Below are 14,385 nucleotides of genomic sequence, written 5' to 3' on the forward strand. Positions count from 1 at the left end.
AATGGATGAAGGAAAGTACGGGGGTAAGCCGTGTTCGGAGCTGTTAGCATGCTTAAGCTAATATGGGGGAAATGGTAAACGCATTACCTGCTTAGTCACTATTGTCACTGTGAGCATGCAGGATGTTAGCATTCAGCTCAAAGCCCCACTTTTGCTGTGATGGCTAGCATGCTAGGCAGCTAACAGGTTAGTAGGTCTTTCTTATTTTAAAACTGTGACAAAAAGAGATGTAGCATTTCAGGGTTACTTCCTGTATGTTTCAGGACATACTGAAAACTCAAGACAATTTATCCTGCACATTCAAACTGAATATATGACGCTCTGTAAAGGGAGAGGGGAGACCTGAATTGTAAATATGGACAGCTGAGTAATAGCAACTCACTAAATCATACATGTGTGGGTTGTGTTAGCTATGTGTGGGCGGACATGGAATATATACATGTGTCTGAATACATTATATCCATATATTGAATATGATGCTGCCTCTGCATGTCTGTAACACATTATTATTGACTGAGTGCATCGCTTCCGTGTGTGAGAAAGAAACAGTGAGAGCAACAAGAAAAAAGAAAAAAAACAGGCAATCTGTCGGCATCAGCAAAGCCTGCTGGGAAATGTATATCCCATGGGAGGCTGTCAACTGGAGGTAATTCACTTCCTGGTTTGCTCTGCACGCTCTCTCTTGATGAAAAAGGAGAGTGGGGGAATCAATCAGAGAGCAAATTAAAGAGGCGATCACATTCTGATACAATTAGACTAAAACTCTTCAGCTTCAGCTCTGTAACTCACACAGGTAGAGCTAATTGTTGTCCACACACCTGGTGACAAATCACACAGGACACCTGTAGGAGGTCAGAGGTCACACACACACACACAAACAAACATGCAGTCTGAATGTGTGTTTAATATTCATGTGGAGTCCCTTTGTGACCGGCTGGGAAGGGATTCAGCTGCACACATACCAGAGGTGATTAGCTTTGTGTTCTTGTGGTGTGTGTGTGTGTGTGTGTGTGTGTGTGTGTGTGTGTGTGTGTGGGGTGTGTGTGCCAAAAAGAGACAGAGGTATCGATAAAAATTCCATATTTGCAAAGACTAAAGATGAAAGACTTCCTGATGTTCTTTGTCAATGAACGTATCGAACAGCAGAACAATATGGTTTGAATAGCTTTCGTGTGTCTCACTCTGCCTCTCTCGCTCTGCATGACATTTCTGCATGTATATTTCATGTCCATGAGGTACTGTGTGTCTGTGCATACTGCTGATGTGTATTCATGCTGGATGTCTCTTTAGTGCTTCTATATTCATTTGTCACGACACTGGCTGCTTCAGAGGAGATATAGCACCATAATGATAATAATCCCTGTTTCTGAGGACTACGGGTGGGACAAAATATTCTTAACTTCAGTACATGAGTAGATCTGAATAGTAATTTTGAGTTTAAACAACTTAAGATAACACTTCTAAAGTTGGATAAGACATCAAAGTTTGATGGTATGCCATGGCCACGCCCTTTAACGAAATAACGTGCAGAGAACAAGCTGAGATCTTCAACCTGTCTAGAACACCCTGACACTGAGTTTGCGATGATGGGCTGAACCCCCTCGGACAAGTTTGTTCAAATAGGCAACCTGTGAAATGCAAAATTGGGCCTGCATTCCAAAAAATATAGCAGACTTCCTGTAATGTTTTGACTATGGCACTTTGTTTAGGTCTTGGCATGATTGACAAAATTGCAATTTGTGTAGTCCAAAAAAAAAACAATTGCGTGTCGCCAAAAGGGGGCGACTTAGAATCATTTTGCGAACTGTTTCGCAAAATACAAAAATATCGAATTTGCCACCAGACCCGATGACCTTCAACATTTTGGTGAGTTTTCGTTCACGTTCAGGCAATCAAAAATGGCGGCAAAGTCGCAGAAGAATAAAAACACTTATTCGGGAAACAGTGGGGTCCTTCGCACTGTCAGTGCTTCGGGCCCTAAATATATCAGTTCTGAACTTCGAAAACCCATCACAGTCCAGCCCGTTCAAAACACACGCTTTTAATGCATTACTTCCCTCTGATGCCTTCCAGCGTAGCCCGTCCCCTAACCACAAAATGGCATTAGCATTTGGAGCCCTCTCCTCTCCACATCTTATCTACTTCAAAAGCAGCACTTCATTAACGGCTGCCATCTATCAGAGAGCAGGGAGCCGCCTGGAATGTGTGTGTATGTGTGTGTGTGTGTGTGTGTCCACAACACTTGTGGTGCTATGTCAGGTCACAGCCTCGAAGATTAGTGTGACAGACTGGACGTCACACCTCTCCTTCTTTCTTTCAGCTTCACGTTGCGTCCGTGTCTCCTCCATTCAGCATCAACATGTTTTCGTCTCTTCGGGACCCAAAACAACTTCCAGTAGACCAGGAAGTGTCCAAAATATACTTATGCTGAAGCCAACAAAGGGAAAGGTCATAAGACAATTTCATTAAGAAACTCCCGGCTCCACTTTGCTAGTAATGGATGGTAGCACATTAATGTCATCAGTGTTTCCCTCCCATTATATTAGGGGTCGAGATTTGGAGATCAAAAATACACAAAAAAACTTCCTTAATCCACTTTGTCAGCCTTTTAAAGGCCAATTCAGTGTATGTATTTCCTTTTGAATACATACTAATATTAGGGAAGACACACTAAGGTGTCTTTGGTAAATAACAACCACACAAACCCCTAAGGCTCCCAAAAACCCAGTCACAAATAGCCTGGAGCATGTTGTGCTGCCACACTCATGCCAGACTCATGATTAAAAACTAACCAAATCTCAAATGGGTCAAAATGTTGGTCCAAGTCCCGCTACCAAACGCTGAATCTCTCACGTCTTCATTGCCGAATTCTATCTCACCTGGCAACGATTTTTGCAGACTGGCCAATTGGAGTCAAATGCTTCGTTCACTATTTTTAGTCTCACAGAGCTAGAAAGGAAAAGAATCTCTTTGCTTTATCTCTGGATGCCTAAAGAGAGCTCGGGTTTACTTCCAAACATTAATATTAGCAAGTTTAATTTATTCACCTTTTACTCTGATTAGACTTTCTAAGCTTGTCGTTTTGAGCCATAAAAGGCGAATGCTCCAGCTATACATTGGTAGCTTGTCCTAGCTTAATGTATGCACAAGGCATGCAGAGGTCAGACTTCACTGTATAAGTCCGCTGACGTCGGGTTTCAGAACCCGTTGGCTCCAAAACATTGATTGTTTTATCCTGACATGCCAGCTTGTTGTCAGTTGTTGCACCAGATTAACCAGCTGTCCTCTTTATAAGTGAGCGCGTCGGAGCAGCCAACAGATGTATGTTCTCTCTCTCACTGACTATGACTCATATATGCTTCCATCAGAGTTCGTCCGTGGATCATTTGATCGGTGTACAACGACACCGATACATCCTCGCCAACGCCGCACGTGCGACCAATGAAACTGCTTCTGTATTGTTCCTGTTGGCTCGTATGTTCTACTGTGCTCTTTGTTGATACCATGAATATGTTGAACTACACATAGCATTGATAATGAGACGTCAACATCGTTATCTTAGCATCATTCGCATTTGCTTCCTAACTCATTTCCACACCATTCTTTTTTCCTTCATGTCCTGCCTTCCGGGACAGACCCCCCCCCCCTCCTCATCCTACCTGAAATCTTCTAGAAATGTTCAGGAATGCATATGTAGAAACAGCTTTAATTACAAGTTCAGAAAGCTAAGCTACGCTAAAGAACAAGTAGAGAATCCTGCAGTTTGTTCATATGTCTACAATGATTTGATAGATTTGTGATTTTCACACATATTAAAATCACCACCTTGAGGTCATGGTTTTTATTCCTCCCTGTACCACTCCCATTCCTGACATGACCCTCCCACTACCCATAAATCTCAGGTTGTTACAGGTTATGGAGGGAGGAACGATTCTCAGAGGAGCTGCGGATTCCCTGAATTCCCCATTTGCCACCGTAAACCAAAGCCGGTATCGCACCCAGAGGCATGATGGGTAAAAGATGTTCTCACATGTGATAACAGATGTAGTGCGGCATGAAATGTGAGTGAAAGGAAGAGACAGAGGAACAGAGAGAGAGAGAGGGAAGAGAAGAGAGCGTTTTTGATAAGGTAGGGGGCAGAGGGAGGAGGAAGCGATAAAGAAGGACAGCAGGGAGGAAGAGAGATGGCGGAGTGAAGCAAGGGGATGGGTGGGATGCCAAATAGAGATCCTGACGGAGAATCCAGGGCACCAGATGGAGGGACGCAGACAGAGGGCGGGAGAAGAAGAGATTTGAGACGAAAAGCAAAGATTTAGATTGAGGAAAGAACAAAGAGAGACAGAGGCTTAGAGGGAAGGAGGGAGAGAGGGAGAGAGAGAGAGAGAGAGAGAGCCAGTGTGTGTGTAGAGGTCTCAGTTTCTTGGCATGATGCTGAAGCAGAGTTGGGCTCCGGCCCTAATGGAGATGTAAGAAGGCCCTGAGTTTGATCACACACACACACACACTTTTTCACACCTTCATCTCCTCTCTCATCAGTCAAGCTCCAGACGAACTCAATGTACCGGCGCCACTGTTGAACCCTGAACTAAAGCAAAAATGATGACCAGAGATTGACTGGCTGCCTCCTGCTGCACACAGATGTGCAAACTGGACATGGATAAGCATTAGAAAGCCACCTGAAGATTTTTGATCTTTTTTTGCTCATCAAATTCTAAACCAGTTAAATTGTTTGATGCTTATTACTTTCATATGCAAGGGTTAGTCACTCATTTAACAATATGTAGATCATTCTATACTCGTAATTAAGCAGCAAAATAAAGGAGAGAATCTGCCACAGGTAATCCCAAAAACAGAAGAATTAATGAGAGAAATATTCTTGTGTGTGTGTGTGTGTGTGTGTGTGTGTGTGTGTGTGTGTGTGTGTGTGTGGTCCTCTTAATCCAGTCCTTGATATGATTTGCTTTCTCCACAGATAACCTTTTACCCAGTTTTGTTACCCTGTAACACACGCAGCTCTCTCACCATCACTGCTCCCCAAACTAACACACACACACACACACACACACACAACTGTGGATAATGCTAGTGTTGGTTATGCAAGGACAGTGGTTATGTCACACACTTGGACACACAAAGACACACACACACAAAAACACACACACACACACACAGAGACGCAGCCAGTAATCCTTGTGAAGAGGTTTCTCGCTCGTCTGATTCGCTGTTTCCTCAAACGGAGAGCTAAAGTGCCGTGGCCCTGAAACAACTTGGGAAAAACAAACAGTTTTGTGGGTTTCTCACTGGCTCTTCGTCCTTATTGGACCAAACTGAAAGAAAGTCACTTCACACACACACACACACACACACACAAACACACATATAGAACCCCATGCTGAGCTGCTAAGCGGTGGTGAGGGGGGGGGGGGGGGGCTTCAGCAAAAAACACGCAGGGGTCCCAGCCGCAGAATACCAATTAAAACACACAGTGTGAGTGTGTGTGGCTGCTCTGGGAGTAACTAAACTCCACTTAAGGGTTGTTTGTTTGATACACGCACACGCACACACACACACACAAAAAACAAGAAGGGCTTCCCCCTGAACGTCAGTGAGCTGGTGTGGGAGAGAGAGCGAGGGGGGGGGGGGGGCGAGCGAGCAACCATCTGCTGTGTCATGACTCATTCTCTGAGTGTATTAACTTTCAATCAGCATCACTCCATCACAGTCAGTATGCTGTCACACACACACACACACTTTTGTTTCAGCCCATACACAGGATGTGAGCGGTATGATTGAAGACAGTTATTATAAATGGATCATCACTCTTAATATTGGTCAGCATATGAAGATGATTCAAAGTCAATCTTATTCTGACCTTTTTCCCACATTTTAAACTTTAATACTGCAGACTAACACGGTGCTTTGTTCAATAAATGCATCAGTAAAAATCCTTCCATTTCACAGAATCTCTACAGATACAGCAGCTGTGTTCATATTTTTTAGTCGGAGACACAAATTAACCTATTAAAAATATCATGTCTCCTCGGGCCATCACGTAAGGGAACTTCAGTCTTGCAAAATCAAATCTCAGCGTTCCTCCAAACAAAAGGAATCACACAAGTGGGTCGATGGGAAACATTTTTGTGCAATCCCGGTGTTGGAAAGAAACACAAACTAAGGTCGGTTGGCACATCAATAATGAGAGAGAGTGTGATAGATGCTGACGCCATGGGGAATAAAAATGCAAAACGGTTCCAATACACCAGAGGAGATACTTTAGGGATGCACTGATCAAATTCTCCAGATTTATCAGCGCCAGCACTGATTAAACAGATCTCAGCGTCATTACAGCATGTTGCTACGAGTAACATTCAATCACAGCAGATCACGTCAAACACAGGGAAAAGAGGGGCTCCATGTATCAGCAGAGAGAACTGAAGGGTCACATATTCAGCAATAAAACTGCTTAAATATGTCTGGGATTTTCTATTTTGCAAACCTTCCTGTCTTGTTTTTTCTTACAGTTTTTACCAGCTTTTAAAGACATCCGACTAATGACTCATAACACAGATTGTGTCGAGTTGCAATGCATTCTGGTCTATAGGCTGTTCGTATAGGCTCTTCTCAAACATTTGACATTTGCAGTTTATGTTGGGGTTTTTTTTTTTTTTTAAATACTCGGACCGTATAAATGTGTACGTTAAAAATGTTTGCCGCAAAGATTCAGAACACAGCGAGACATCTGACATTGAATCTGGACCAATGGGAAGCTGCAAAGTGTGGGTCATCTACAACTGAATATGACCCATTAAACTGCAATGAGATCATCCAGTATTGATTTTCCACTGTGCACGTGCATGTTTGGTGCTAAATGTTCCCCCACCATGAAACTGCAGCCGAGGGATCGTCTTTTCAACATCCTGTGCTTGTGTGTGTGTGTGTGTACAGTATTTGTGTGTCAGTGTTCATGTCCCACTCGGCCATTTTTTTTTTTTTTCTGTAAAAAGTGGAACCTCATGACTTAGGAATGCTGTGCTCAGAGGCCTTAAGATGGGAAACTATGCATTGATTCCTGGAGATCATTCCCACAACGTCAGCCTGCACACACTCCTCCGCTGTGACCTCTCTGTTGACTCACTCGTCTTCAACAGTACAAATAACCTTCTATTAGGGGGTCGCCTCACACACTCATGAACACACAACAGCAGATGTCCAGACGGTGTTTTACACACGTTCCCTCATGGGCTGGTGTCCCGACCCTATAAACTGTAGTGGAAAAATACACCGTTTGTTCCATCCATAATGCATCTGAGTGGTGTCAACTCGGCTCTCCATTCCTTCCTGGTTTAAAATTCTTCTTCTTCTGTGATTTCTTTGGCTATCCAATCAGAATGTCCTCGTTGTTGTTTTTTTTCTTTGTTGTGTTGTTCTTTAATCTCCTCAAACAGTTTCATATTAATTCAGTGCTCCGTAAATAATCACTGTCCTTCATATCATTCTATTAAAGCCTCATTTGAAAAGCAAACACACACAATGTAACACACTGTTTACTGTGTGGGCTGTCTGGGACGAGATACAGACAGCAGCAACAGGTTGGACTGATAGGTTCCGTTAAGTCCTTTTTATCGGCTTAAATTCAAGAAGTGAAGGACAGACCAACATTACAGAACAAGCCTGTCATTAGTGAAGAGATATTCAAGTTTTACAACGATTTGCATACATCCATTTACATTTAGCCTCATTTGGGTTTTGAATCTTCGTCTTCGTTTGCATAGCCCGACTCGCACGAAAGCCTCCGAAGCCGAATGAGAAGAAGAAGGCCAGTAAAACATTTCCGGTATCGCCGCCATATTAAAAATTTTGCAAAAGGAAAAATGCTAAATTTATTAGCTCTAAATGCAACATTATAGTCGCCTCTTATTTCCTGTACACAAACAAGCAAAGAATGTGGGAACAGGAAACTGGTGATATCACTCTTGTTAAAAAAAAAAAAAGGGACTGCTAAGTAGCATTTGTGCTGGAGTTTTTGTGCCAACTATCTTTGTTGCGTTTAAGCTTTTAGATATGGAAAGTCAAATGTTTTATTAGAGAAAAATCAGGGATGTCAGCAGAGTTCATCCTCTGGGGACTATCAATGTGAGAGTTTCATCACAAAGTTGTGGAGAGAATCCAGGCCGGACTAACCAACACTGTCCTGATAGCTAACAGAAAGCAGAAACAGCGTGACAATAAACAGGTATATAACATTGTACAGTTGGTACTTAATATGGAATTAGGACACTGCTTTCATGGGGCAAACCTACTTCTCTTTTTATATCACAAAATATTATGCAGGAACCAACTAAAAAGGCGTGCAAGCAGCTTCAATAATTTCTTCCCCACCTCAACAGTTTAGAGGCTCAGAGAGGACGTTATGTGCAGAAAAAGAAGAACAAGCTAAACAACAGCATATTTTACTCACAAACCACACATGCCATTAGCTGCGGTGACACGCAGAAGCGAGCACGCGCTCTTGACCAATTGTTGACACTCTCCTCCTTTTGGATTAGATGTTTCACTCAGGCAAAGAAAGGCTCAAGATACGATCCCTGACTGTCAATATGTGAGAACGCTGACGTTCCGTCTGGTTCTTTGCATTTGTAAATGTGCATTTCCGGCCAAAAGTCTCCTGTAACTTCCTCTATTTCTACAGGAAAGTCTGCGATCACGCCTGAAACAGAACGTTATTAACCCTCCTGTCTTTGGGGCCCAGTGGCTGGCATCCTCCCTGCCGGCGTGTGACCTCAGCCCTGTCGAGACTTTGCTCGAGGGCCCAAGGTAGTACTCCACCCTTATGCCCCCCAGCCTTTGATCTCCTAATCACCTGGCTCGGCCACAGCAGAGAGAGAGAGGGCGAGGCTGCAGGGGCGGGAGGAGGGGGACAATAACAACCTCAGCAGTTGTTCTCGCAGACAGGATTGGAGTCTTAGTGGTTTTAAGTGCAGAAAGAAAAGAAAGGCTTTTCAATCTAGGGCTGCAAAAACCTGGCTCGTCCCAGCAATGACAGCCAAAACTGACATTTTCATTTCGCTTCTCACCAAATGTCCAAATTCCAAAGACTCTTCCTTTTTTATCAAGAACAGATACAAGCAGTAAAACCTCAGACTGAAAAAGCTGGGTCCAGCAAATGTTTGACACTCCTGCTTGAAAAATTACAGACGACAAAGTTGATGATAAACTTTTTTTTCAACATTTTAAAGCTAAGCTTTAAAGGATTATTATATTGATGGTTATAGCCTTCATTTAAACAGTCAGCTACAATGCAGCCACGTCACTCTACGATAGAAAACTGACTCGCAAAATCTGTTCAGATCAATCTAAAGAGTTCAAGCTATTGTCCACCCGTTAACCAAGTCACATAAACACAAATAATTCCCACTGTTCTGTTATTGAAAAGAAACCAGAGCCTGCAGTGCAAATGATTTCAAAGTAAAAAAAAAAAAAAATGAATCTAGCCAAATCCACATCAGCTTTTCAGGAAATCCGTGTTTGTTTATTGTTGTCTTCTGGCAGCATGATTGCAGAGCTGGTTTGCTGCCAACTTGGACATCCTGCACGTCAGGCTTTCCCAGCATCATGTGAATAGAGCCAGAGCTAAAGAAACACCACAGCAATGTCCCTACAGGATCAATAGTGAGAAGACAAAAGACAAGGCTACCTTAAATGCCAGAATAGTGAGCATGATACATCAAGACGGGCGTTTTTTTGAGTCTCTTTTGATACACAAAAATCAGCATAAAGGCACTCAGGGACGATTACCAACGCCACATCATGCCACCATCACACTCTGTTGTACACACGTTCAGGAGATTAGCATTCGGACAGCTGTCAGAGTTGTGAACGTGAAAGTACTGTCTGTTCTTTGTGTGCTCAGTCAGTGTGCAACTCTCACTGAGGACAGTCAGGGGATGACTAAACCCACGATCAGTCACATTCTGATCTATTCTGTCACACATACACCATGCTGTTTGCTGTGCATATGCAGCATGCAGATAGTCTGATGCACCTGAACTCTCTGGACTTTGCACAACACACTTCCTTTTTTTTCCGCTCTCCAGTGTAATGCAGCATGTTGCAACAGCAAGAAGCTCTGTAACACTTTATTTTGAAAGGTCTTGAACAGACTATGTAGGTTGCTCTTTAAACTGCAGCTTAGGTGAGTGAAAATGAGGCTGGCTGGAGTATTGTGTTTCCTTGGCTCATTTCTAGTGCATTGACCTGTGATGAAGCCAAATTATGCCTCATTTTGCAGCATGGGAAACCCCACTGGAGCTCCCACAGAGGCTCCCCGTGCACTGCAGCGGTCATTGGGAAGGAGATGAGACTGAGAGGGGTTTCTTACCTCAGGAGGTTGGGCAGAGGGATGGAGCCCGAGCCTGACCCCAGAATCCCCTTCTTGCCACTTAACAATTTCTCCACCACGGCCACGTTCCCGGTCCGGGCAGCTTCCAGCAGCTCCTGTTCCTTCCCCATGCCGGACACAAGTTTGCAACGACGGGGTGATGACAATCCAACAAATCTCCCATAAATCCTCCTCCCCTCCGACCCCCCTTTTTCCTCACTGTGTGAAGTGGGAATGCATGTGAAAGGGCTCCTCTCACTGCATGTTGCTGCTGCTGCTGGACGGGGTAATAGGTGTTATTGATGCTGCAGTCGGAGCAGGTTTGACACGCACTGGTCCCTTTTTGATTTGTAACCTCGGTCCATTCACACCTTCGGCTCCGCAATCTCCTCCCGAGTGAGCCCGCTGACGTGCACTGCTCCCCCCCGGTGTAACCTCAACGCGAACAACCGGCAAGCAAAAAAGGCTCCAGAGCGTATCTGTAAGACGGAACTGTGAAGTAGAGAGTCACACAGTGTTAAAAAAAAAAGAAAGAAAAGAAAGAAAAATGTAAAGTTGTTCTCAGGCGAAACAGAAAGTCCTGACTGGACTGAAGCCCCTGGATGTTAACAGGCGGGATGTGAAACCCTGTACACCTCCACGAGACGCCTCTCGTGCCCCGCTGTACTCTCCACCTCTCTACGGTGACTGACCGGGGACTCTCAGTGCAGCCCGAAACAATACGTGAACTCAGCTGTGACAACACCATGCACTTCCGGTCACAGCTTTTCAAAATAAAACATTCACTCCGCCACTAAAGTGGAAACAAAAAGTCAATATTTAAGATATAAATTAACCAACTTTTAATTAACATTTTTGTGTCTGAGTTAGGCATTTTACACGAGAGTCAGCAGCCAAGCGTTTACACACTACTGCAAGAAGCTGGTAAGACATATAGCTATCCAGCTGGCTTTCTAGCTATAGAGAACCACTATTAATAAAAATGAATGTTACATGATTAATACATATAGCTAGATGCATTACATGGTATTATCTTTAAAATGTAAATTTACAACTTCTGTGATACTTTATTTCTGCAGGTGAGTGCAAAGTTAGCATGCTTCTAATGTGCAGCAAACATTTACTATAGGTTACTGCGAGGAGCATGTCAAGTATTTATTTTTTTTTGCTGTCCCAATAAGTAGAATCCAGCTTTTAAATGTCACTTTTCATACAAGATTAAGTCGGGAGCACATAATTACCTTGCTGTGAGGCAACTAGTCAAAATGAATGTAGTTTTGCAGGCAGTGATCTAACCTTGCCCCCAGGTTTCTTAAAGGGGAGGCAGATGAAGCATGAATTCATCTGTAAATTGTCTATGCTATGCACAAGCTAAAGACAGGACAATACGTTTTTGAGAAGTCAAACAAATCAAAAGGATAACATGCACTTGCATGGTTATGTGGTCCTATGTGCTTCTTCCTCGCTAACATTTTTTTTTTCAATTCCAATACAGATCCAAATGAACTTTTACTTTGAAAGGAAAGTCGCCAGTGTTCCGCTGTTATTCCACGTGGCTTTACTTACAGACTTACTGTACAGTCTGGGCGTGGATGACAATGATACTACATCAACAGGAGACGATGCCTTTGTTTGTTTCTCAACAAAAAGTCTCAGTCGAACCCATCACCTGCTCCTGTTGTTGTCAAATTTCGACCATTAACTTGTACTATTGAACGCGCACATGCGCAGATCATTCTTCACACTTATGCACCTGAATGAATGAATATGGGGATAATAGCCTCCCTGTTTTGTCAGAGAAGGGTTTGTATGCATTTAAAAATGAAGGACGTAAATGATTGTGTAAAATGGTTTCATCTTTACTCTGACAGCCTGGGAAGCAGACAACACCCCCTCTCCCTGCACCCTGCCCCTGGTGCATGTTGGGACCTGCCTGATGGATTCACTGATGCTTAATTGGAATTTGGAGAGGTGTGCTGTCTTCACTAGTTCCACCATAAGCTGCTGTCTTCTCTGACTCCTGAGCTCGGAGTCCAACACAACGTTTGCACCGTTTTAAACTATCATGAAACGACAAACTCACACAATGCCACTTTCTCCATTTGTGAAGTGAGTTTGCATTTGCCTTTAAATGTGCAGCATTTCTGAATATGCTGCACGTTTATCTAAATGTTTGGCTTTTCATCATTTGCCGAGGCTTTGCCCTCTACCAGCCATTACCTGTCAAATAAAGCCTTAAAAAAAATGGTGAGATCAACATGGAGGTATAATTTGTCTACCTCCCATTTAACTACATTATGTTGTCACATGTTCTCCTTTTACAGTGATGTAATAGAACCTAACATGAGAGCTAAGCCCCCCCTTCTTCTTTAAATTATCACAGTAATAGTAGAGAAAACATTTCGCTTCACAGTTTTTCTGCCTATTTGGCATGAAACTTGCACTACACTGGAAACCTTTCTTCTGTCACTGCTTACTGGGACACATAAAAAGAACAGAGCTTTATTTAATGCTCTCAGCAACACCAGTGCTTTCCCTATATTAGTCCAACATCTCAGCTGTATAAAGGCCCATATCAGGATTCTGAAGCAGCTAAATGGGATTCAGCCATCATTAATTTTTATAACAACACTTTTACAGGATCTCTACATTTGCTGTGCGGCTCCAGCAGGGAGATAAAACCGACAGTTTGAGTCCTGCTGGGTGTCGGATGCAGAATCTGGAGTCTCCTCTGAGCCAAAACAAAAACCTGCTGCCTCCCTCTGTCCTCATATTTCCCACAATCCAGCTGGGCATGTCCCCCTTGCACACACACACACACCGAGTATATAAATGAACCTGCACATGCTTTGCTTACATACACAGACCTGCACTGTGACTTGAGCCATCACCTCAGATACATCAAATAAAGTATGTAAACAGGCTTCCATGTCCACAGCACACAGTTTCTCCCTCACACACAAACACACGGCTCAACACTTAATGCCCTTCTATGACTCACTGCACCGCTCCAGCCTTAAAACGTTATGACCATTTATGTGCACAAAGTCCAAACACTCCCCTGTAGAGGCTCAGCGCCGCTTCTTAGAGGCAGCACATATTTGAAACATTTTCTTTTCTCCACTTATAGCAGATGTAACGACGTCTCCTTACTGATGAGCAACTTGATCTTAAGAAGAAGAAAAACAGAGATAGTGGTGCGTCTTCAACTTTTCTTTGGATAACTTACTGACACGTTCAGACATGTTTGTTAAGAAAAACCCTTTATTCTCAATGTACCTGAATAATCCAGCGATTTCAGGTCGTAATTAAGCTGTCCTTTAAGAGTTCTTCCTCGATAAAATGGCCTCAAATTGGCACCAGTGATTTACATTCAAAACTGGATAAGAACATTTTCTTGCTTTCGATCAGAAGTCATAATAAAGAGAGGTAAATGGCTCAAACATATCTATTCAAATAAAGTCAAACGTCTGATTTTGAATTCAAACAATCAATTCCCAAATAAACTATGGTTTACAAATATTTGGATAGCAATGAGGGAGAGATACATTTGTACAGAAATCCCACAAAAATGTTCAAAAATGAAACCTTGTAAATTGGATACCCCTTTTTATTTTCATCTGTATTTCAGCAGCTTTGAAAGACAAAATACAAGTCATTACTGTTCATGATTTTTTTCCTTCCTTCGTAGGGTTACAGAGGGTGGCATTACCCAGAGAGGAGAGCAGTAGAGCTGTGATGGATGACAAAAGTTTGAGGGGGGGAGAATCATGTCCATCAAATAAAACTTCTTCACATAAAACGTTAAATTCTTTGACAAATTCTCTGACATTTCAAGTCTTGGTACTGAACACTTCTTGTGTTGCATTTATTTCACAGGGACTAAAAAAATGTTGATTTTTGGAGAGAGGAAGTGAAATGAAGTGGGCCGAGCTCGTACACCTTTAGAGCATTTTGTGCTGTTTGAAAACGTGCTGAATGAAAAGTCAGTCCTTCTTTATTCCGTT

At 42.9% G+C, this 14,385-nt stretch overlaps 1 protein-coding gene across 3 annotated transcripts in view; it reads right to left on the reverse strand.

Annotated features, from left to right (window-relative positions):
- The window catches only part of anks1b (ankyrin repeat and sterile alpha motif domain containing 1B), a 183,902-nt gene extending 172,049 nt beyond the window's left edge, over positions 1 to 11,853 (reverse strand). For 2 of the 3 annotated variants that reach the window (XM_079335793.1, XM_079335792.1), the window contains exons 1-2: positions 11,620 to 11,853; positions 10,379 to 10,870 (exon numbers count right to left, since the gene is read on the reverse strand). In XM_079335793.1, the coding sequence (XP_079191919.1) occupies positions 10,379 to 10,509 (131 nt within the window). In that variant the 5' untranslated portion in view covers positions 10,510 to 10,870; positions 11,620 to 11,853. Of the gene's footprint in view, positions 1 to 10,378; positions 11,060 to 11,619 lie in introns of those variants that run through there. The other variant, XM_079335795.1, reaches the window with a different exon arrangement.
- Between the last annotated feature and the right edge of the window lie 2,532 nt (positions 11,854 to 14,385).

The sequence above is a fragment of the Symphodus melops genome (genome assembly GCF_947650265.1).
Source record: "Symphodus melops genome assembly, chromosome: 22".
Taxonomy (NCBI): Eukaryota; Metazoa; Chordata; class Actinopteri; order Labriformes; family Labridae; genus Symphodus; species Symphodus melops.